This window comes from Netta rufina (assembly GCF_964035555.1).
Source record: "Netta rufina genome assembly, chromosome: 2".
Taxonomy (NCBI): domain Eukaryota; kingdom Metazoa; phylum Chordata; class Aves; order Anseriformes; family Anatidae; genus Netta; species Netta rufina.
Genome location: NC_140124.1, coordinates 136,066,929 through 136,092,407, shown reverse-complemented (window position 1 = coordinate 136,092,407; position 25,479 = coordinate 136,066,929). Strand labels below are relative to the sequence as shown.

Here is a 25,479-nt window from a genome sequence, read left to right as displayed (position 1 = left end):
TGAGAAGATGAAGGTATGTCCACAGGGCCTCATCCAGGAGTAATCAAAGCTTGTGCTGAACTTAGATTCAAAAGAGATTGCTCAGTCTTCAAGATAAATGTGTTCAGATGGTGGTTTCTTAAAAACAATCATCATCTTAAGACAGATTTTACGCCTGAAACTTTGGCCCTGCAACACATAGGTTTGTGGCAACAGCCACTGGATAACTCGGTGCTTTATAGAGTGCATGAGGAAACATAGGTGCTACCAAACCTGTTCCATGGTAAGAGGAGAGAAGAAGGAAGGTGTCTGCTGCCAGGGCTGGTCCCGTACTCCTTGCCAGAAGAAGACCAGAGGTCTACCCTGCTCTCTGCGAGTCCTTGCACTTGTCACCCTTTGCTCACTTTCCAGACACTTTTCCAGGGCAGATGATCCAAGCCTCTGTGTAAATAGCAGTTTTTAGCCATAGCAAAGTCCCACCTTTACCTTGGGCTACACTGCATAATGAACTAGAAGCCACTTTTGCATTTTGTGGGGGGCAAATTTCTTTGTGCTGGGTGTGTTGGAAGATCACACATGGGACTCAGGTGGCTGAATGGCTTCGGGGAGCTTGTACAGGAGCTTGTACACTCGTCTCTGTCCAAACCAGTGGTGAGTTAAACACAATTATCAGTCTTTTTTCCTTATCTGGATCCCCTTGAGGCTTAGGCAGAAGGTGAATGCTGGCTCCACAGCCTGCAGAAAACCCAGCGCACCATGCAGCACTGCAGACTGCAAGGGAACAGCAAAACATCCAGCAAATTTAAATATTTGTAAGTATACGCAGCCATTGAACACGTCTAGACATCAGTTTTGGAATAAAACATCCAAGTTCTTGCTTAAACCTCCTACACACCAAAAGAGACCAAATTTCCCTGCATTAGTTCATTCCTGAATTAATTTATGAATTGCCTTGCAAGAACATTCCTTTATTACTCAAAAAAAAAAAAATGCTAACAAGTAAAAAAAGTCCTTACAAAACATATCAAATATGAAGGATAAGGTGTAGGATAGCAGAAAGCCAGCTTGTTTCTAGTCTGATTTTTCTATCTGCAGGTTTCTGCCATTGGGTTCTGTTACACTTTTGTTGGTTACATTTAAGACTCTCTTATTAAAGTTTTGTCCCCTATGCACTTACTTATATGGTGTCCTTAAGTCACCTCTTAAATCTGAGTTATTAAAGACATTGCATTTCCTGAGTTTTTCGCCTGATGGCATATTTTCTAGTGGCTCCTTCAGCTCTTCGCTAACCCATTCTATTATTTTTATAAACATTCTGCTTCAATTACTTACAGGCTTAAGATATAGGCAAAATATAATCTGGTCTTTTTATTGATGATGTATGCTCTTTAAAGTCACAGATTAAGAATTTTAAACACGGTGGAGTCAAAAACTGATCCCTGCAGAATTTCTCTTGAAACACTCACTCGCTGAGAATTCTTTGCTTACTTACAGCTGAGATTTATCAGCTGTTTTGCAATCTATTGCATATGTGCAATGCTGTTGCTATATCATTCTAGTTCCCTGGTCAAAATATTATATTGTATCAAGTAAAGTGTCTAAGAAATGCCCAAGTGTATAATGTTTGCACTCAAACCCATATTGATCCATTTCATAACCCATTAAAAAAAAAAAAAAAGGGGGAGGGGGGGAGGAAGAAAAACAACAAAAAAAGGAAAAAAAATAGTGTGGGTAGTTTGACAATGTCTGTTTCCACAAGCAGTTCTGTGTTCATTTTTTTATTTTATTTTATTTTTATTTTTATTTTTTTATTTTTTGTGTGCACTAGATCACAAAATTATAGACAAATTTAGGTAGGAGATGACCTGAAAAAATCCCCAAGGATTGTGTTCAGCCCCTCTAGGTTATAGTTATGTATGATGAATCTCCCATTGTACCTGAAGACTAAAAATTCCAATTCAGGAACTCTCCAAAACATACTTTTTGAGTACCACCACTGGCGATGGTGGCATTTGCTAATGTTTTGGCTATGCACAGGACCACTGTGCTTTTAAAGACTAAAGAAAAAGAAAACTTCGTTTTGGTGAAAGCACAGAAGATGAAAGATTTCTTAGAAATACTACTATACAGTTGTAGCTATAGCATATCTTAAATAATGTTATGTTTTCCAAGTGACGTAAAAAAAAGTCCTCAACTTCCCTACCCCCAAATACCTGGAAAATCTATCCAAATGTAAGATTGTATTTCACAGAAAATGGCAGCAGAGCAAAATTACAGTGAAATAAAAGCTCTGAGAAGATCTGTAGTAACCTCTTAGCTTGTAGTTGTAGTAAACCTTGTTGGGTAGTAAACAGAATCCAACCCAAATCCAATCCAACCCAAAGAGAAAAGTCACAGACTCACAATAAAATGAATAAACTCATTCTGCTTCAAAAGCAAAGTAGAATTAATTACAGACTTTGTTATCTGTGTCAAGTATAATGCAGAAAAGCTAGCTATGAACTAAAAACTGTCCAGAAAAGACATCGTGTGTTGGATGTACACGTGCATAACAAACACATGATCAAGGATCATATCTCAAAACTCTCCCAGCTTGAGATTCCACCTGGTGAAGGTGAAGCTGTACTTCCTCAGACACATTCACCTCCCTGCTTTTCTCAGACACCAGCATTTGTATGCCATCCTCAGGGTACTTGTGCAAGATAAACTGGTCCCAGCTCAACACCCATGGGCTCTGCTGCCCCAGTAACCTCTCACAAGTGGCCACAGACAAGGTGGCTCTACGGACTAGATATAGCACTTACCTAAATGTGGCTGCCCAGTGGTATAGGAGTACAGCAGTAACAGTCACGTTTCTCTTTTTCTGAGCTCTATGTTTCTCTGGGTCTACTTTTCTAGATCCCTGGGGTGCTCATAGCGTCTGTTCAGCATAATGATGCATCAATTTTATTGTACTTTATTTTTTGCAAAACGCTGGATCAGAGCTTTATATCCAGGTTGAAAAATGGAATTGCAAAGTGAGGAAAAAGCAACCAGAAGATAACCATCTATTATGTATTGTGCTGTGCTATGGGCTTATTTTGTTTGTTGTTGTTGTTAATTCACAAGGTAAAACACAACAAAGCAAACCGAAATAAAATGGGAAATAAAAAACAAACAAACAAACAACACATAGAAAATATACTTTTAAAGTGCAAACCAACCAGCTTTCATAAGATGAAAATTTGGCCACAGATACTTTATCTCTAGTTAAAAGGAAAACATTTCCATTAGAAAAAGAAGACTTCTTTATTTGGGGGGAAAAAGAACAACAAACTGCTGTATCAACTAGTTTGCTTCATTAACAGCATTTTGAACTGCTTTAGTTGCTTTTTCTTTATGAAAAGCAAAGAAGCAGGATCACACAATAGCAGGAAATTTAAGCTGGCCTGTGCAACTGATAAAGTTAATTTCATCTTTGGCTCCAGTGCAATGAAGGAAATGAAACCAATTCCAATTTTCTAATGATTTGGTGAGGAGAGGAATTCAGGAACTCACAAAGGATAAATATGGGCAACTAATTGCCAGCTCTCACCTTTGTTCCTGTACTTTTATTGCCCTTCCTGTCCTCAGGTGGGTGCACCTGTTACTGCTGAGAATGACCCCATTAACATAAATAGCATCAATTTCCCAGTGTCCCACCTGTCTTAGACTGGTTTATGGGTGATATGCAAAACGTAATTGTAAAAGTAGTTGTCTGGTCAGCCACCTTTTCTCCATAAGAGATGAGGCATCTGTTTGTGCTTGCCCCTGGCTCAGAGAGGAGCCCAAAAGATCTGCTGTCCATAAAGTAGAACACAGCTGTCTTATTAGGACAGTGTCGGTATTTGAGAGCTCATCCTGACACTGAATGTGCTAAGAGGATTTGATGCTAAGAGTCTACCAGTTTTGGACCTCTGGCTCCAATCACCTCCTCTCCCCTGCTGTCATTAATGGACTTGAAATGAGGCACTTTGGAGGGGGAACCAATTTCAAAATTGCAGGCAATCAACTCCCCAGAGTTCCTGATGATGAAGTAAAAGAAAGCTCAATATTTCTCACCTCTGCCCCACCCCACCCCCCCAAAAAAAAAAAAATAAATTTGTATACTCAGAAATAGTCTACATGAAAGCAGAATTGTGTTAGAGTTATTAGCAGGATGCACTTAGGTACTGGAATGGTGCCCAAATTTGGGGCTAAAAAGCTGCAGATTACTCGTCCCTGATATTCCTGGTCACGCTGACCTGGAAGAGCAAGCAGAAGACCTGGAATGGCTGCAAAGCCTCTACTATGCTGCAGCTCCCTCTCTTAGAGTAGCTTCACAGCTCCTCTCCCTGCTGGCTAGCAAGCTTCTCCATGAAGCCAAGTAGCCAGCCCTGCTACATGCCTGATTCATCTCCTTGCTGTTTATTCTGCCTTCCAAGTGACCTGGTGTCCTCAGCTCAGGCCAATTGCTTAAGTCCAGCTTTTGCTACAGAGGACAAAGATGTTTCATGACTGTCTGAAAGCCCTTCTATCAGCAAGGTTTGAATAAACTGAAAGAAAACAAAATGAATTACTGTATTGAATTTCACATAAACTCTTCATTTAAAATAAGCTACCATAGTAGATCATTGTCTAGGGTATATTTGAAGGACTGCCTTTTTGCTTTGAAATGACTTGATATCTGCTGGCGGAGTGACAAGGGGGTTTTCACTCCTGTTGCTTTGTATCCTGCTGGAGGTAGACGGAGGATGCAGGCAGAAGGTCACAGATCTGGCTTCCACACCCTGCTGAGCTATTCAGCTGAAAAACTGGCCACGTTGCAGAACCATTTTGGGTCAAATCCATGGGTGTGGAGCCATCATTTACAAATACCAGAGTCCTTCCCTGAAAGAACTCTAATCCCGATTTATCAGAGCCAAGCCTCCCTTTAGATAGCTATGGCTGCTGTTTGGGGTTTCTCAGAGCTGGGAACTGAGATAGTGCTGGAACATCTCCATAGCCACAGGCACCAAAATTTTTCGTGAAATACCTTTTTGTGGTACCTGATAGCAAATTCTGCACCTAGTATACCCAGTATAGACATATAAATGGCAAGGATATGAGTTAGCTCTGGAAAAAGCAGCCACTATATGCTCAGAGTCCTGTCAAACCAGACAGTTTGGTAGGAATCAAGGCATCATCCACTCCAGTGATGAAAATCTGAATCACACTTGGCATTACAGATAATGTAACGGGTTACAGGAGCAATATTTCCTCCTGACCATAACATGGGAGAAAGAGAGCACATCAGCCAACCATTTTTTTTTTTTTTTGTGGTGAACCTCTCAACGCAATGACACCTGTCTCTCTGTGTTGCTTAAAGGATGTACATTATTTTTCCCTCTGTTTCCTTGCCAAGCTTTTCTTGGCCATGAGTTCATCTGATGTGGCCTTTGGTAAAATATCAAGTCTGGGCTGTTTTTAGAGACCAAGGGCTTTCCCAAAGAAATACAGACAGACTAGCAACTAAAATAATAGTTAATAATTGTTTTAGAAAATTTCATGTACTTACAAGTGCCACACTGCTAGCTAGCAAGCTTCTCCTCTAGTAGCCAAGTGGCCAGCCTCCTTTCTCCTGCCAAGTAGCCAGCCCTGCTACATGCATGATACGTCTCTTCTTGAATACATCTCTTCTTGAATACCTCTTTACTTTCTGCAGCGTGATGCACGGATGTGTATTTGAGAAAGGGAAGCTACATTGTTCCATCAGGAATAAGAGCATCAGGCACAGATGAGAGAAATGGGATTTGTGCTTTAGCATGTGTTGGCTTGGTGAAGCCTAAAATGCCTTACAACTAATACTAAAACAAACAAACAAACATCAAAAAACAGACAACAACAACAACAACACAAAATCTCAGCAAAATATCTACTTACATTTCTTGTACTGTCAAGGTTTAGATTGCTATTTGCTGACCTTGACTCCATATTTATGATGTTCCATATGAACATACCTGAAAATATTTTCTTTTCACTCTTCAAGTTACCAGATATTATTACTATAAACTGCCACAACAGAATTTAAGATAAGAAAACAGGAGCAAATTTGAGTAAGTACACACTCCTAATATCTAGGAGACATGGAAAACTGCAAGAAATAGTGAGAAAAGCAAGCAGTCCCCAAAGCTCCCAACAACTTAACAAGCCAGGTTTTTAATGGCTTTGTGTGTCACAGATGACTGAGTAATAAAAATGAATTACAGAAAAGCTGTAGTGTGAATTCCCCAGGATTAGACACAGAAATGGAGAACGAATTCAACAACTGAGGACAAAAAAAAAACTTACTCTGGGGTTCTTTCTTTTCATGTGACCCAGAGAATCTGGCCTCCTTGAGAGCAGGGCAACTCGTCTTCCCCCACGGGTCCTCTAGAACATCAGTAGAGCTGAACATAGGTTGCATTATCTGCCCCCTCCACAACCCTGCCTCCTTTAACTCAAACTGGCCCAGCTCCAAGACACAAGGAGAACTGGCAGGAGCACACATGCAGTCACACTTACGCACGTATGGTATGCGTAGAGAATTCTTCTTAGTTGGACAAGCTAAAGTCTACAGAAATTTCATGTGAATTAGCACAACGTTATCCCTTGTAATGAGGTGGAAAAAAAGAAGCCATAGCTTTCAGTAGAGCTCAGTATATCCCTGTTCTGCATCACACACTTCATCAGACCTGGGAAACTGTCTGCAGTTCTGGACAACAAAATAGAAACTTCAATTATTTCTTGTTTTTATTGTACAATAAATTATCTGATAAATTTACTATTCTTTTCTCCTCTTACACAATATGGATGGAAAGTTGGATGAAAACCTGCTGCTTACTTGATTTACAGAGAAAATCCTGCCGTGTCAGATTGACTGGAAAGGAATCAATGTAGGTTTGTGCTTGGGAGACCAACAAAAAAAGATTTCCACAGTTTTGAGGAAACACCCTTTATTGTAGAGAAGTTTGTATACACAGATGCGATGTATTTACAACCAGCTTTTCTCAAACAGATGACTATTTAAAATCCTTCACAAATCTGTCAAGAATGAAAGAAAACGAAGCTCAGAAGCCCCACCAGCCCAACCCCCTAAATTCAGATTAATTCCCAAAGACAACTGCAATGAGATCATTATACATGGAGTTATTCTGAAGGAAGCAGTAGGACTGTGACAGGGATCAATGGATGGACTTCAGGGTTGGTTCAGTCAAAAGCATTGCTTAGTTTGATCTCAGAGTGAATGAACCACAAAGTAAGATGCCAAGAGGCAGATTGGGACCTGCTTTTTCCAGGGGTGTGGAAAAGACAGGCAGAAAGAGCGTGTTACCCTTCCTTCCATGGCCTCTGCAAGGACAGGTCACGGTGAGAACCTCTGTGAAAAGAAGTTGTCGGTCCCGTGTTCCCCTGAAAAGGTCTTTTCCAGAAAAAGGCAGGAAAAGCTCCACTCTTCTTCGGTCTGCAGGATAGAGCCAATGCACTGCAGGTGAGAACAGGCATCCTCCCTGGGAAGGGTGTGGGCTCACGTGCCAGCTAGCCAAAGGAGGGATGGCCCCTTGGGTGCTTCTGGTGCCCCTCCGAACCATCCCTCAGCTCTGCACTGCAATTTTCCTCTGTGCAGTGGCATCAGCCTTGCTTCAGCCTACTTAATCACCCCAAATGCAGAGGAGGCACCACAGGGGGGGAGCAGTGAGAGGTAGAGATAGACATTATATTTCCTTGTCCTTTTCAGTAAAAGTAGAACCTTCATCAGCAACAAAAAGTTACGTGTGCAGGAGGCACTTCTCTGGGGAAGAAAAAAAAAATACCTCACGCAAGCATTCGTGGATGGATGAGTCCCATGAGGAAGATTCTCAGCATAACCAGTTTGGTTATAAAAGGAATCTGAAATCCTCACGCTGACGTATACGAAACACGCTAAAGGTATCTGCTAATGCTCCAGGAAGGTGCATGCATAAGTTTCCCACAGGCTGGGAACATATATCTTGGAATCTGCATAATTTACTTCACACCCAGCAAAACACTGCGATATTTACAGGCACATTCCAATGGGAAAACATTTGCATATCGAGTGTGAAAGATGCAGCTTTGCCACCTAACCATGGGACTTTAAAAACAGGCAGTTTTTGACCTCAAAATGCTACTTGAGAAGTTTCTGGAGAGGAAAATGGTGTACGGGCAGGAAAAGAAAATTACCAGAAGTTGGTAAGAAGTTGTTGTTTTGGGTGGTTTTTTTGACCATTAGAATGGTTACAGGCTGGGACTGAGTCCTTGTAGACCGCAGGTTCTGGCTTGTTACACATCACAGAGTGCTTTTGTCCACTCTGAATTTCCATACTTATTTTTCCCCATTAAATTGGTTTCTCACTAGCCAGGTTGATGAGAATAGTACATAACTTTCATCCTTCTTGCAATCATCACTTTTCATATGAGTAAGCATGCTTACTCATAGATTTTCGCAGAACAGGAATGAAGCTGAATGTCACTTCTTGGACTTGGTCTGTATTCTGAAGGTCGAAGTGGGCATCTGAGAAACACATTTGTAATGCTTTGGAAGTTTTATAAATTAAAAAAAAAAAAAAGGGCATCACACTCTAAACATGATTGAGAATGCCAAGTTCTCCATCCTGTAGCACTGCATGTCAGGCGTGGTGGACAAAGCTACTCAGCAACTACTGTAACCTTATCGCTACCCAGAATTGTTCTGAAACTAGTTCAGCACACTACTGTGGTTGCAGCAAATTATTAAAACTATCTACAGAATTTTAATCATACAATTTAGGTTTCAATATGTCAGCAAAACAGCAACGTATAACCCATAGAGGTTATATCCTGGAAGTGAAATTATCAAACTATTGCTCCAGTGTCTGAAAAGTAAAGCTATCCTCCCTAGGTACACAGCACTCTCTCACTTATGCTGACACATAAGGTGGTGGTGGATCTTTAGCAGCTCCATTCACAGGATCATCATATGGTGGCAACAGCACCTGCAGGAAAGAGAAAAAAAAAAAAAGAAAAAACAAGGTTATATTTTCTAAAAAGAAGCCAGCTGATAAAAATTACAAGGAAAAAAAAATGGATAAAAAGGCCTTGTGCTAAAAAATAACAAAATAGAGCCATCAGGAGCTGATTAGTTAGAAAATGAAACAGTATTAGTTTAAAGTTCCTCCTTTTCAATTTATGTGTCGGTTTTCATAATGAAGGAAAATATTTCTTCTCATTCTTATTGACTCCAGTGGCAGCATGATTTCAGCCAAAGGCCACTGATTGCTGGTACCTGAATTTCTTCAATCTGACGGTGACAGTAGATGCTTATTCCACAGCTGTCTCTGTCTACAGTGCTTAAACCATGTCTCCTGGAGGAGTGCTCAGGCTGCTAAACCAGAGTGAGGAATGTCCCCCAAACCTCTCTTTCTGAGGTCTCACTGGAAGAAGTTGGGGTAGGCGGAAGGAAAGAAAATTGAGAACAAATTACCAACGTCTAAATAAATCTCCAGTTTTGTGCTTTAGGGGCTCTCAGCTGTGAGAGGGAAGACATACATTACCATAAGCTCTTCAGTAAATACTTAAACATCTGATAGAAATTAGGACAGCTTTAATCATATATCATCCCCATTCATGGGAGGCCTGACAGCTTCCTAGGGCATGGGAGGTGCAAGTTTAGGCCACACAGGGCAGAGGGATTTGAACCAAAGTTTCTACTTCTGTAAACCAGCATGCTAGCTACCATGCCATTTTTTAAAGTCACCAGCACTGACATTAAGTAGCTTGCATGTGAAAAGGTGAAAGAGCACTTGGTCTGTGAATCCCAGCAGGGACTGAGAGTGAAATGGATGTCTAAATGAAAAATGAGTGTGCATTCCCTAAAATCTATCAATAGCGTGTAAAAATATCAGCTGTGGTGCACTGGCAGAGGTACTTTATGCAGCTGAAAATCAATTATTCACAGTGGAATTTCCAGCTATATCAGCATCACTTCTTGGTCATTAAAGGGCACATGAGGCTGAATGTCTAAACGTGTACAGGGAAAACCCTGACACCATTAAAATTGATGGGAGTTTTGCCATGAGAGGATTTCACCAGTTTTTAAAGAAGTTGATAATATATTTCCTGTGAAGAAACATCCATGTTCATCTATTTTGGACCTCAGCCACAACATAATAAAGTCAGTGGCAATCTTTCTATAGATTTAAATAGGCTTTGGATCAGTCCTTTGTAGGATGGTTCCAAGGGTGATTCACATTGTCCTTATGTGAGTTTACAAACATGCACTGTGTGTTCAAGTATATTTGTGCACGTTTGTTGGATTACAAAACAGATACCTTCGCATCTTCAGCCCTTAATCAAAAAAGTTTCATCATTTAGAAAAGGAAATTGTTGGAGTTGTTGCTCCTTATGAACACCATACGTTTGAGCTTGTAAATGTAATATATGATGCATACATCCATGGCAAAATCTAAAAAGCTCTGTCTTAGAAAGCATTTAATAAGCATTTAATAAATGGTGTCAACAATTAAACAACTTAAGGCAGAATACTTATCTCTTGAAATCAGTACAGCTTATAGAACTTCATATAAATGTTGTGATAAAAAAAAATCATAAATATAAGTTACAATGTAACCTCAGTAAATCACTTTGCTAGAACATTTAAACTGTGAAGAACATTAAAACTGAGATCCTATCCTTGGTGCTGGTCATCAGTTTAAGAATTTTCTAGGATCCCTAGTAAAATCCTCGTGTTTCTGAAAAAAACACTAGTTTCTCAAACATACTGAAACACATTCATTAGTTGTATATAAAACAATATAATTAGTAATTAAATCTAATCCACCGATAACCTAAAATGAATTAAGTTCACTTTGTGATGATTTAGCTTTCTTTTCACATTCTCGTAATGCTCAGCTCCAAACTGTCGTCTATTTCTTTCAGGTTTAGAGTCCATTTCATCAGGCATAATGCGAAATGACAGCAGACTCAATCCAAAAAGCTGTCCATTTCCCAAGTCTACCAGTTGATTAAAAAAGAACAGTGTGCTCTGATCCTCTCTCTTTTAGATCAATGAATCCTAAAACTACTGTGGTTACATCAATCTTACTACTTCAGCACTGTGGTTACTGTCATTTGCAACAGGTCTCCTGAAGGATTTGCTGATACGAGTGAGCTTCTTGGCTGCCTTCACTCGTGTGAAATGAAATCCTTCAGGTAGGAGAAGAGCCTCCTCGTGAGGCTCTGGGGAGGTGAATGCTCTGCTTTGCTCCATGGACCCCAAAATTATCAAGTCAGTGACCCCAAGGAGCCTCAGAAAATGCTTTCTGACCTCCCAACAGTTCCACAAGAAGAAAGGGAAGATAGGAACGCCTAGAGGAGACATATTGTAAAAGTCATTGATGATATGCTAAGGCATACGGACTTCTGTTGGAAAATTCAAGGTGTATGAGGTATGAATTGGAGAGATCACCAAAGAGGTCCATAAGTTTCACAATAAATTATCTGTGGTAGAAGGCTAAAGAGTGTTTTCAAATTTCTGTAAGGTCTAGGGTCACTTTATTGCTGTCAAGGGTTATTATTGCTGGTGAATAGTTCCATCAGTGATGAGTTTACAGGCTTATTCCCAACTCATTTTTGTGTTTAAATATTGGAGTACCCTCATCATCCATTTCCTTGACAGGAACAGAATTGTGAGCTGTAAAAAACAATGAGTGCAGAATAAGCAGTATTCAAAATTACTACTTTTGCTTAGCAGCGTTTGAGTTAGACAAAGAAAATATGGACTGGTTATCTTTCAGTCAATGTGTGTTTTTTTTACTGTTACTTAATCAGTTGTCAACTGTAAGTATAAATAGTCATCATTCAGCTTCCAAGACAATTTTAATAACTCTTAAAACACTATAGTTACAAATCTTGCAACTCTGCCTGTAAGAGTACGTTTTCATTGTTTTTGACAGGAAGAGTTTCAGGCCATTACTTCCCTTACAATTTTTTCTGTCCTTTCAGTTAAGTATATTTTGGACAAAGGGAAAAAGATAAGAGCTGAATTATCTCAGCTTTTAACTTTTTACTGTTAAAACAGTTAAACACCTACAAAAATCTCAAGAAAAAGAGAATTCCATTAGAATTTTTATGGATGAATTTACACCAAAGTGGCTGAGATGAAAATCTGGATGATGGTATTTTTCTCATCTATCGTCTTAATTTTAAATCTCAACATGGTTTAATGGAAACAGATAAGTTCCTTGGACATAAAACTGCTTAATTATTCTGGAAAAACATTAAGTTCTCTAGAGACTTAAAATGGAAACCAGTCACTGAGCCAAAGGGTGAATTCAGAAGCTGGAAAAGTAGACAGAAACTCACTACTCACTTTTATCTGAGAACCTAAATAGAATGGATACAGTCTAGAATAATTACTGAATGTCAAAAATATTTTAGGTCCATGGTATCCTCAAGGCAGAATATGCACTAAAACAACTGAAGCATTTTGCTTCCTGGGCACTACATTAGAGCATTTCCTTGTTTGTTTGTTGTGAATTGAGAAAAATGCGCGTTTGTTCCCCTGGATGCTCTGGGACTAATGCTCACAGAGCGTTTGAGATTGTCACTTGAAAGTTATTATAAAGAGTAAAGATAAAGGGCCCCCATTTTATGGAACCCAGTGATTTCTGTGAAGCAAAATTCTGGGGTTTTATGGCTAGACCAGCTAGCACATTTGGAAGATTAGGGTCCAGTCCTACAGGATGCCTAAAACCCAAAGGACAGAAGTACCTAAATTCTTTCACAATCCTTATAATGGTATCTAAAAACCATGAATGATTGTAATATCATCCTTTAATACGCATCCAAAAAAAAAGAGCTGATATTACTTGCTGTTTGTATAATTAGTGATAAAAATCATTGCCCAGAGACTGTGAGATCAGTAGTCTAGGGGCTCCCAAACCAAGACAGTTCAAACCCAAAGTGCCCATCTCTTGTATGAATGCCTCAGACAGAAGGTTATCAGGTAGGCTGGAAGGCCGTTTTCCACCCTTCTGTTGTCATAGCAAGGCCAAGTGTGCAATAATCCATCGGGAAGGAAATAAAATAAGAGAAAGTGTGGCTTCATAACCTCACAGTTAGTGCTTAAGTGGGACAGAGAGTCCTGGATGCTGGGCTTTGCTCCCAATACCATTTAATCATTTTGTGATAAGCAGTCTTGTATAATACACAGAAATAATCCAGAACTGACCCATAAGAAATCCTGGTCCTGACTTAGCTGGTGTCATCCAACTTATTTGGATAATTGTATTACATAAGCTTCTCTCTATTTTAAAGTGCAAGATAAAGAATGACCTTCTCTGGAAGAAATAATTACCATATAAGTTTCCCACTGGCTATAACATATTCAGTTAGTATAAGCATATGTCATTTCTTATTTTTTACATCCTGGTTAATCTGTTTTTGAGTGGAATTTCATACAGTTATTGCTTAGAAATATGCCTAAAAAGAAACACAGGCAAATACTTGTATATTCAAATAGTTCAGAATTAATCTTGGCCCAAAGGTGTTTTTTTTTTTTTTTTTTTCCCCTTGGGGGGGTAGGGAATTGCATCATTTCAATAATCCTTCTATATTTTTCCAGCTGTTTCCCCATTTAGCTGAATTTCTAGTAGAAATTTTTCTTTCTTCAGGATATGTGCAAGTTCTCTCATATTGCTACATGTATTCCTGTTTGAACTCAAGATCTTAGATATGTTTGGTGTCTAGTACATTTCTACAGGACAAAATGTACTTAGTCCTGTGTGAGTAAACTTAAATATTTGATGAATTGATTATTTCTGCATTCTTGAGGATCTGACCCATAACTCACTGAACTTAACAGCAGTCTTGCTGGGTCTTCAGAGGGAGCTTTGAATAACATTTTCCCACAGCCATTTGTACTCTTCACTGAGTGGAATCATACAATTGTCACAAAACAGCTTTTGGTTTGAACAATATTTTGGCTGGCAGCAGCTATGTGAGGCTTTTGTGAGTTCCCATGGCAAAATACCTTGTTGATGTCTTGTTAGAAACAAACATTGTTAGAGACAGCTCTGAAACACTTCATTTTTATGACAATTCCTAGCACAGAAATGTACTTGATAATGCCCAAAAAAGCTATAGATTAAAAATGTCTATGGTAAGTGCTGATGGTGGTAGTCAGCATTCAAGATGTTCTCTCAAACTTCAGCTTGGAGATGCATCAGCCCTTCAATCTCCTGTCTGTAAAGCCAGGATTATAAATTACAGAATAGATTTGGAAAAAAATAAAAAGGAAAAAAAAAGTCCTATGCATCAATCACGTTGGATAAAAAAATTGTAAAAAAACAAACCAAACCAAACCAAACCAAACCAAAACAAAAAAAAAAAAACAACACAGATTTACTGTAAAATAATTTAAATTCAGTTTTTTATGTATGAAATACAGAGGAGCAAGCTGCTGCCTAGTATTTGAGAACTCTTCAGCCATGAACAAGACCCATCCCAGCTTCTTGAAGTGAGAGGCTTGTTCTGGGATCAGCCTTATGAATGCTCTGTACTTCAACTGTGCTGTGAAACACAGTGTATCACTTCATGAATTTGGGAGGAATACGTGCTTGAACTCTAGCACTTCATAAACAAGCGATCATCTTCCAGCTCTCTATAACCTGGGTGAGCATTTCCATGGTGCAGCAACTTCCAGCTTTACTGTGAGAGTTTGTGAAGCAATGTGAACACATTGCAGAGGGTCGCAGCAAACACCACCTGAGAGTTTTTTCAATAAAAGCTCCAGACGTTCACGCCAAATGACTTCACACTACATCGATACACGATATATAAAGAGGGACAGATGACAATGGTTGAGTAGGATTAGGGTCATCACTACTGCAATTCAGTCCTGGTCCTGTCTCTGACATTTTGAGTTTTAGCAATTTGTTTGACTTGGTTGCAGAAGGATTTCACATTTGTAAAACAGGCACATTATTTGAAACATCCTGAAAAGTGTTCCAGACCTAAAGACAGATTTAAAACTCTCTTGGGTGAAACTTGCATATGACTGTATGAAACATGGACTAAATTGTGGAAATACTTACAAACTAAATGTATATTTGCTAGATATTTGACCTATGCCTGGAAATGTTTACCCCACACTCTCCACCACAGCTATGTGTGCAGCACTTCTCAGTCTCCTGCAGAAGTGACATTTGCATCCCAGACACCCAGACCATTAACAAGAATCCCTACAGGAGGCCCATGCAGATACACAGAGAGGAAAAAGAGGGCAAAAGGAGCTTTTCTCTCATGCAGCTGATGTACAGAGTGTCAATGGGTACAGGCCTTTCTCTCTGTTTACTTAAAAAGGGAGGGAGAGTAACCACAAAGTGATGGAGAGTATGGCAGAGCCCAGGCAGGATTCACCAGAGTGTTGTTGGACCAAGTCATGGGTAAAAGTGCTGAACCACAGGAATTTCCTCGCCCGGGAACTTCTGCCCAACATGCAGCACCGGTGTGCTGACAGGAGGAGTGCTGGCACAGCTGCAGGCTGAAATAAAGAGTTACTGAAGGTCTTCCCTACTGTGGCTAGCCTTTTTTTTTTTCCACTTCCTTTCCAAATTCAGGATAAAATTTCTCCTCGATGTCGCACAGGGCTGATGCATCAGGTTCAGGGACAGCTTGATTGCAATATGAAGCCTCCAGCCACACAAGCCTAGTTGCAAAAATCCTCTGCTCTGGGTTCCTTTCATCTCAGTAATCCCAGCATGAGACCCAGCACCTACTTGTACCAACGGAGGCAGGGCATTGATGAATGCACAGGTGTTACTGTTCTGTGGTCCACAGTGGGTTTCACAGTGTGTAATCACATTGTCTAACTCCATGCTCACTTCTCTGCTCTCCTGTCATTCACCCGGCCAAGGGGAGAGGGATTTCCTTCCACAGCTGCGGTGCCGTGAGAAGCCATTAACCGCAACCTAAACCACGTTCAGCTGTAGTGGAGCGAGCAGACAGCCTACAAACAGCTCTGAAGGGAAGGCTGCTGACATGACCTGTCCGGTTCAAGATAATCCCAACAGCCCTCTCCTTGTGTTGGAGACAAATATTATGAAGGTCACCTGGGGAAAGCAGATTCTGCATTTCCTATCGCTTCACTCTGCACACAGAAAAGGATGAGAACGATTCTCTCTTTGCAATGTTTTCCTGTCAAATTGGTAATGTGTGCTTTTTGTTTGTCTCCTTGCTTTGTTTTTGAGTATGACAGAAGAAAATGTAAAATTAAAATGAGGTAACATGAGCTTTTAGGGTGATTATTAGCATACCTAGCAGATTGGGGTGAAAATATAACTGGATGGACAATTTGGCCTGGAGGAACAATGGATTACACACACTGAGATTGTCAAGAGAGAGAGATTGACTGAATCAGGAAGTATTAAAACTAAATCCGCTAAGAATTCAGGGAAAAGCCTTTTAACCCATGAGCATGAAAACACACTTTACATTGACTGTATGAAAAGACTGGCAGCCTTCTGGTGAAGAGCTTTTTCCTCAGAGTGGAGAACCAGGAAAAATATGGGTAATTCTAAGGCAAGAAACAGTTATTAAAAGTTTCATACAGGGTAAGCACTGGAGAAAGAAGTAGGGCTTAGCATTTTTAGCTGCAGCTGTGCATGTACATGTACGGACAGCTCTGCTGGATGAGGTGAGAGGTCCATGCAGACCGCAGCGATTAGTGGTGGATATTGAAGGAAGAGAAGTACAAGAGGTAACAGTAAAAGAAATGAAGACAGAGCAGTGCAGGCATATATGGACAGGTCTTGGCTGGCAAGGTCAAGATCAGGCAAGTTAGAGAAGCAGGAGGGGTGCTGAGGAGGGAGCTGACCTCCACCTGAATGAAGCTTTCTCCATGCTCAAGAGAGGACCAGGCACTTTCTCCCACTTGACCCGTGTTAGCTGTGTTCTTCCAGATGAGATCAACAGCCCTGTGGAAGCAATTCTTTTTCTCTGCTGCTTAGAAGTATCTGCTTTCAAGGTGCCTGTTTACAGTGTAAATGGCTGCCCTGGTCACATGAGTGCAATCAAAGGAACTGTTTTTAAAAAAGTTACGAGAGCTATGTTTACAAAAAAGCTTCCCATCTGCCTTCTTCTCCTTCCCCTATCCCCAGTTTAAAAAGCCCTGGATATAGGGCCAGAGCTTTATGTCAGAGCCAAGTAATATTTAATATCAAATAGGAAATGTTTTTCTTTGCTTTATTTACAGCTGCATTTGCTTGAAAAGTTTGCCCCAAACGTGCTAGTTAATTATGATTTGTTTAAGCATTTCATGATTCGTTATTTGTTAAATAAATCCCAGGAAACCTTCCTCTCGACATGGACAGGAAGTTTGTATGTTTATATGTGTGCATTTCCATTAGAAACCACACTAGAATGATTACAGATGGACTAACTGGAAGCAGAATAGCTCTGAGATAATTCATAATTCCATTCAGACAAAAAGTAAGCCTCAATGCTGAAAAATCATCTGTACAGAGTTAGACTTGGTATGTTGTTTTGTGGTGGTTTTTTTTTTTTTTTTTTTTTTTTTTTCTTTTCCCAAAACTGCTTATTTACTCCAAGCCACCAGCTCTCTAAGACACTGTTTTGCTACTTTACATGAGTTTATGGATTTCGGTAATGAAGCAGCACAATGTTTCCAGCGCTACAGATAGATGAATAAATGTATATATTACTAGGACACAGCAAAATTTAGGGACAGATTGTGATTGCTCTTGCGTGGGAAGAAAATTGGATTGAGGAAACTATTGTCTTTTTTTCATCGTGTGCAACCTCATAAAAGTCATCCAGAATAATGGTGTAATTACCCTCCCCATTCAAAGGCACGGAGTGATAGTTCACCTCAGGCCACAAAAGCCTTTCCTACACATTGGCCAGCCCTCTTCTGCTGCACCTCCTGCCGTGCATCATGATCTTGTGCGGACAGAGCACATCCTTCTTGCTTTCAAAATGAGCGTTTGCTGGATGAATATATGATTCCTAAGGGGTACTTGACTGCATGTCACCAGTACTGATGACTTGGAGAAGCATATTACAACTCTGTGTACCAAATGGTTGGTGTGTCATCCTGAGTGCAGAGGCTGTGAGAGCACACTAATCTTTTGATGGACTTTTTAATTACTAACATGCATCTCCAACCTTGTCTCCTCGTATGATTACATTTTGCTTCCACTCAAGAGTTAAGAAGATGGGAACCTATAAATAGCTCACACAGGGCAGCCAAATTGTTTAATAGGCGTGGTGATCTTGTGGGAGACGTTCTTGCATTACAGATACTGCTGGAAAGGCTTCCATTTTATCTCCATCTCACCAGATGGACCATTTTTCCCTCCCTATCTGCCTAGGGATGTGGGGTGATTGAACAAGGGTCTTTGGCACCACAACGGAGAGATGGGCCAATTGTAAAATTTGGGGTAGAAATCTCATCATAACATCTGGGGGCAGTAAGACATGGGACTTTGAGATGCCTACTTCTGTCTTCCACAATTATTTTTCACTAATTACTATTTTTATTAATATATATATATATTTATATATTACACAGTGCATGTAGGCACTTCCTAGTGAAAGCTGAATGTTTCCCTTGTTTATAACAGAATTATTGTAATGCTGTGTTAAAACTACAAAGCACTGGTGTCATGAAAGGTGATGAACTGACAGCTTGAGGGAAAAGCTGTATGTTTATGTGGAAATCTGTTAATGTTAGTAAATCACATTTGTAAAGCACCTGTCAAACAGAAGCTCTCATGATTTTTTTCACATCTAAATTTGGCACACGACTGACAGCTCAGCCTTGTTCTTTCCAGAGTTAAGGAGGGTTTGTCACGGAGTTCAATTAGAGCAGACCTTGCTTTTCTCACTGCTCATAAGACAAAGGACTGAGACCGTAAGCGCTGTGCAGCCCAGGGCAGGCTGCAGTGGAGGAAGTCCTACGTCCATAAAGAGTCCTGAGGGAGGCTTGGGAAGAAAGCAGTTGCTCTACTGGAAGCTATCGTCTTTACGGAAAACGAAGGCAGACTGGAAGAATGGTCCAGAAATCACCAGAAGCTAACAACTGCAGGAAGTCAGCCTTCTGGATTGTTGTCACACCCTCGGCAAAACAGCCGCAGCTGCGTGTACTCCTCCGTGATATGGTGCTGAGCGTTGCCTCAGCGCAATCTCTAGGAGAACAATGCCACCTACTGAACTGCCGGCGACGGCAGCTCCCTCCCACCCAAGTTTCAGAGGATGTTATTTCTGTATCTACATAGCTTAGGGTGATGGGTGAGTTTTGGCACAGAGGCTCGGGGCTAAAATATCTGGGACGTGCAAAGAGTTGCTCCTCCACTTGGCTATGACCTGACTCGCACTGTGCAAGGGGGTGTGATGCAAAGGCTGAGCTAGCTTTAAAGATGAAAGGCAGCTTAGCAGAGGAGCAGGGCTTCCAGCATGGGCCAGTTCTGTGGCTGGAGAGCCACAACATGTCTAACCGCTGCCAGGGCTTGGCATCTCGCATCCTGCTGCACTTTCCGGTCTGAACAATACTGCTGGGGTGGATTCAGGCTTCCCCCTGCTTCATCGCACAGTGTAACTACAACTCGAGCCTGTCCTGGAAAACTCACACAAGGCTCAGCTTGTACACCCGTATATCCTTGGCAATAAGGATTTAAGCTGTCATCGGCTTTAGCCGCACTGATACATATCCTCAGAATTATACCTAGGACGTCAACTCATTTTTTCAAGCCCACAAAACAGCAGCCGCCAGATGGTAATGAATTGAGCCTGTTAGGAAAAAAAAGGGTCTGTAAAGAAACTCTGCAACTTTATAAACACTCTGTATTTTTTCCTACATTGCAACACTCCTAATTAGTAAATTGAAAAAGATTTGAAAGATTCAAATTACACATCTCTATGTTATGTCTTTTCAAATTTAATTATGAACAGTGAAAACAGATTTATCTCTTTCTGTATCAAACTTCTTACTGATTTTCATGTGTTAGAGTAATTCCAGTATTTGAGTTGCAAACAGCTCTAGATATCTATTTATTTATTTACTTTTAAATTACACTGGGGAAAATAGATAAACATGCATTTTTATTTGTAATTCGACTTTTAAGTAAATGTAAATGTAAATGTAAGTGTAAATGTAATGACTGTAATGACAATTGAAAATGTTCTGTAAGCCTTATTTTTAATCTTTAAAGGGCGTTTGCCCCAAAATTGACACCATTAATAGCCTATCTGAGCAGCACAGCTGGCTTCTAACATCAGCCAGTAAGTAATAGGTGAGACCTGTAACAAAAAGTGTGATTAACAAGTAGCCCTAAGAAACAGAGCAAGCAGGCAGCATGAAGCAATTTTGACCTCAGGGAATGCTGGAATTTAAGAGAAAATCCTTGCATAAACAAGGAAGCAGTGGAAGAAAGAGCTGCGTATAGATGATATGAAGATGTGAAAGGCTGAAAAAAAAAAAAAAAGCAACACAATCTCCTCATTAAGATTAAAGGACAACTGACAAAGGATGAGACTTCAGGTAGAAAGTGAAGTGCTGGAGCAGCTGTATAGATGTTTGTTGGCAGAAGCAGACTGTTAGGATACTTTCCTGCAATTCAGAATCAATTAGAAGAGGAAGCGCACGCACACATGAGAGAGACGTGAATGCTGGCATCCACGTGGGACTTGAGCCCTTTGAAGATTCTCTGATTAAAGACTTTGCTGTGGGAACTCACAATTCGAGCGTATAAGAGCCATTCTGAAGAGAAACAGATCCAGCCCTTAAATGATACTTCCAGATCTCATGCCGACTATTACACGTAGCTAATTACCACCTTTATTTCAAGTGCTTGGTAGTTCTGTTTATATACTGTGTGTTTTTTTCCTGCATCTGCTTCTTCTTCCTCTTCTCTGCCTCCTGCTTTCCCTCTTGCAGGCTTTATCAGACAGTTTCCACCAGGGAAGGTGGGAACTCCTCTGCCTGCACACAGCTGAAGGCTCCGAGAAGGGCTCAGAGAGTGAGTCACGGCAGCGGTATTCATTTGTGGTGTGTGCTCACTTCAAAGTATGCTCATGGTTACTACTCAGTGGAAAAAGATGCCTCTGATGTAGTGGCCCAGCCATAACGGTATGCATACGAACCACCATGCAAGACCAACTCCTTGGTGAGCATTGCCAAGTTTCTAGGAATTTTATGCCGCGTTATGGAAAATACCTTTAAAGCAGGAATTTTCTCAAAGGTACCTTGAACTCAGACACGTACTCTCTCAAAACTGGCTCAGTATTTGGAAATAACAGGTCCCAAAGAGCCTATCAGAAACAAGAACTCTTGGGCACAGTTTGTCTGCCTCTGGGCTCCACCTCACACTTCTGTCTGTTTAATTGGAAAGAGTCTAAGGATCCTTCTCTCCTTCTGTACACAAACTAATCACCTTCCACACATGCAGAATAAGACAGTAACACAAAGAATGGCTCTTCCAACCTCACCAAAGAATATTCCTGCCTCTGCTCAGAGGAATCATCCAGCAGGAATGAAAGACCTAACTCTGCACTTCTCAAATGGGTCCCTGTTGCTCTGGGAAAGGGAGAACAAACAAAAGAATAGTGTTGGCAGATTAATTTCAGACTACTTGGTTGATGTCATGTCCACAAAAGGAATGTATCTGTGCTGAAGACAAAACCAAAAATGAATAACTTACCAAGTAACTTATTAACTGTTACAGATAAACGTATGTCAGATAGGATCCTTAAAGCAATTTGATAAAGTACATAAGAATCTAAATCCCAATTTGAGGAGAGATTTACGGCTTTATATTTTATCCTCGCTGGCAGCATGACCAGATTGGCTTCCACTGATTGGCTATGGTGAGTGTTAAAAATAAAATAATGAAATTCCCCAGTTGTCCAAGAGCACAAAGGAGCCATTCCTCCTATGGAGAACAAAATGTCTAACTTTGGGTAATCCTCCACACTCATAACTTGGCAGTTTTTCCAATTTGGACAGTCATTTCCATGGCACTGCAGTCACAGTTTAAATCAGTGTAGAAAACTGATCTTCATCCATGGAGTGCTCGAAGCAGTTGGCAGGAAAAAGCAATCCCAGATTGGGAAAGTAGAAAAAGCAACCTTCAGGTTATTATGGTTCGTTGCGTGGGAGCCACCTTACTGCCATGCCAAAATCTCTTACAGTACTGGAATAAAGCTTAGGGGGGTGAGATGATAACATATTCTCGAGCAACCCTGAGGCTTCTGTGACTAAGGTACACAGCTGGATCTCCAGGTCCTGCCATTACCAACCCCAGGCACATAACAGGGTCATGTCTTCCCTTTGGCTGGGGTCCTGGCTGTTCCCCAGCCCGGCACCAGCTGGTGCCCCCACCCCATAACACACACTGTTCATGGAGCCAAGCTGGGTACACAGCTCTGGTGTTGAACTTAGAAGGCCACAGAAGGAGGATGTCTCACCTCACAGGGGTAATGTGAGCATCCCATTTACAGCCAGCAGCAGGGAAGAATGCTTGTTTGTTCCAGATGGCACGCTTGCAAAAATTACGGCTTAAACCACTTACACTGAGTGACAAAAATCAGATTATCTGGGAGCTAATAACTATAGCTATCAGGTTACTTACAGTTCAGATCTATGAGTGTTATTTATAAGAAACAGTTTGATCAGGGAGAACTAACTGGAAATTCCTGCACTGTGAATTTTCCCACCAAATTAGTCCACACTGAAGTTATTCTTATGTTTTTTAGTGGAGCGAGAATTGGACAATAAGTAGGAAGAGAGGGAGACAACTGAATATTTAAAAAAATAAAGTATTTCTGCAGTGGGGATCTCTGGAGGATTGTCAGAGAAGAAGGTACAGCATATGCATGGTAGTATTGGTGACCAGGACTGGCAGAGCACTTCTGTGTGAGGGCAGACAAGCCAAAAGCTTGTCTCTTGGAAGGTAACACCTGTAGCTTTCCACCATAAGGCCAGCCAAGAAGATGAAGGAGTATTGCTGTTGAGACCTATTCACTCTCAACATAAATTCAGATTCTTGATGGGCTTGCTCTTAGATAGAAATGGAGTAACTCATTGTGAGACACACCAAGGACTTCCAAACGCACAGAGTCAAGGAGCAAGTAAGTAACAAGAAACAAGCCCTCGCTACTGTGCTTAAGGAATTGTCCATTCTTCTAACCACTTTTGGATGCGATATGCAGGTGTGCTTATGTGTTTTGCCACTGGTAAATTAAGAAATGCAGTAAAACAAAAGATAATCCGGTTATTATTTTCAGAACAACTTGCTGGATTGGAGAGCCACTTAAATAAAATCACAGATTCTTACTCTTTTGAACAAAATACTGTTGCTTTATAATAAAGATGTTTCCTCCTTTTGTAAGAACGGGACCTGTAATCCAATCATCTCAGTAGGGTTCGCAGCTGGTGCAGCCAGAAAGTAACTATGGACCCTTTTTACCTCTTGTGTCATGATATCCCAACTAGTATGGATTTGATTGTTTTTCTCAACAAAATCTCAGTCAATAATTTTATATTTCCATTTAAATTGGAATTTAGATATATTTTCAAGCCAGTAGAACAGGCAACTCCCTGTTCAAACATCAGAAGAGGGAAAATAATTATCTTTATGAAGCTATAAGTAAATTCATATTTATCTGCCAATAGAACATTGAAGAATTTGATTTTTCCAAGATTTTAATAGACCAGAGAATAAATAATAATAAATATAATAGCTGACATGTCTTCTCTTGCAACAGGCATGGGTGTCCCTTCAAAATGTGGCACATAGCAGTCATCAAGCAATCATAACACAAATGTAATTCAAGTGATTTTCTATGGCAATTCAATTTTCTGTAATTGTAGTTATTAGAGAACATGGGTTTATCCATTTTTTTTTTCCATTTTCAGGATAAATCCTTTTGGTGCATTGAATTTTGAATGCAAGGATGAGTTTGCTGATGATTTGTTATTGATCTCTTACTGACACTTATTTTTCCTGAGTGCAAATAACAATAGAAATAAGGTGCATGTCATTTTTAACATATTTTTCAAAGACAGCTCAACCAACTTAGTTGTAAGACAAAGTAATATAATGTTTGTAGCAGTAAATTTCTTAGCTTCATTGAATATACATGTATTTATGTAACTGCAGGGAGATTTTGAATCTTTCAAATTTCACAGTAAACAAACCCATGCTCCAGTCTATATCTAAACTCCATATTAAACAGAATCATAGAATTGTTCAGGTTGGAAGAGACTTCTAAGATCATTTGGTCCAACCTTTAACCTAGTACTGAAATCCAACACTAAACCATGCTACTAAGTTCTACATCTACACTTTTCTTGAAGACCTCCAGGGACAGTGACTCAACCACTTCCCTGGGCAGCCTGTTTCAATGCCACACAATCCTTGCAGTGAAAAAATTTCTCCTAATACCCAGCCTAAGCTTCCCCTGTCTCAACTTGAGGCCAATTCTCCTCATGTTATCACTCGGTGCTTGGGAGAAGAGCCTGAACCCCACCTCACTACAACCTCCTTTAAAGTAATTGTAAAATACAGTAAGGTCTCCCCTGAGCCTCTTTTTCTCCAAACTAAACAACCCCAATTCCCTCAGCTGCTCCTCAAAAGACGTGTTCTCTAGACCCTTCACCAGCTTTCTTGTCCTTCTTTGGACATGCCCCATCACCTCAATGTCCTTCTTGTGCTGAGGGGCCCAAAACTGAACACAGTACTCGAGGTGCGGCCTCACTAGAGCCGAGTACAAAGGGACAATCACTTCCCTAGTCCTAGTGACCACACTATTCCTGGCAGAAGCCAGGATGTTGTTGGCCTTCTTGGCCACCTGAGCACACTGCTGGCTCATATTCAGCCAGATATTGACCAACACCCCCATATCCTTTTCCTCTGCACAGCTTTCCAGCCATTCTACCCTAGCCTGGAGTATTGGATGGGGTTGTTGTGCCCCAAGTGCAGGATTTGGCACTTGGTCCTGTTGAACCTCATACAGTTGATCTTTATGAAGTACCAAATGTTTTTGGTAATGCCATGTCTAGCAATTGAAAACTTAATAACTTCAAAAATAATCTTGGGTGCAGCATATAGATAAGAGGCATTACTTATACCTTGTATATGGCACAGGAGATATCAGGAAATAATAGCTGGGACCTGATCTCTAGATTTTAGAAGTATCAGGACATATTTAAACCTTGTTACATTAAAATGTAGCTATTATGCCTAGTCCCATATTTAAGTTCAGATTTTTACTTCCATTTGTATGGATTGTTATTCTTTTAGCTAGTGATAGTGACAAGTATGTACAAAAAAAAATCCCTGAATACAAGAATCTGCCCTACAGCTAGGACCTACAGCTCTGCTGGAATTCAGGCAGCAGGATTGATTCTAAAAATTATACATTTCTTTTGAAGTAGAGGGCAGAGATTGACCCACATTTTTTCAGAAACTT

At 40.4% G+C, this 25,479-nt stretch overlaps 1 protein-coding gene across 1 annotated transcript in view; it reads right to left on the bottom strand.

The window, feature by feature from the left end:
- Positions 1-8,909: 8,909 nt before the first annotated feature.
- LAPTM4B (lysosomal protein transmembrane 4 beta) overlaps positions 8,910-25,479 on the bottom strand; it is a gene marked incomplete at its 3' end in the record, with an annotated part of 58,829 nt that continues 42,259 nt past the window's right edge. Inside the window, exon 7 of the mRNA XM_084281556.1 lies at positions 8,910-8,984. Within this exon, the coding sequence (XP_084137682.1) occupies positions 8,910-8,984 (75 nt within the window). The remainder of the gene's footprint in view (positions 8,985-25,479) is intronic.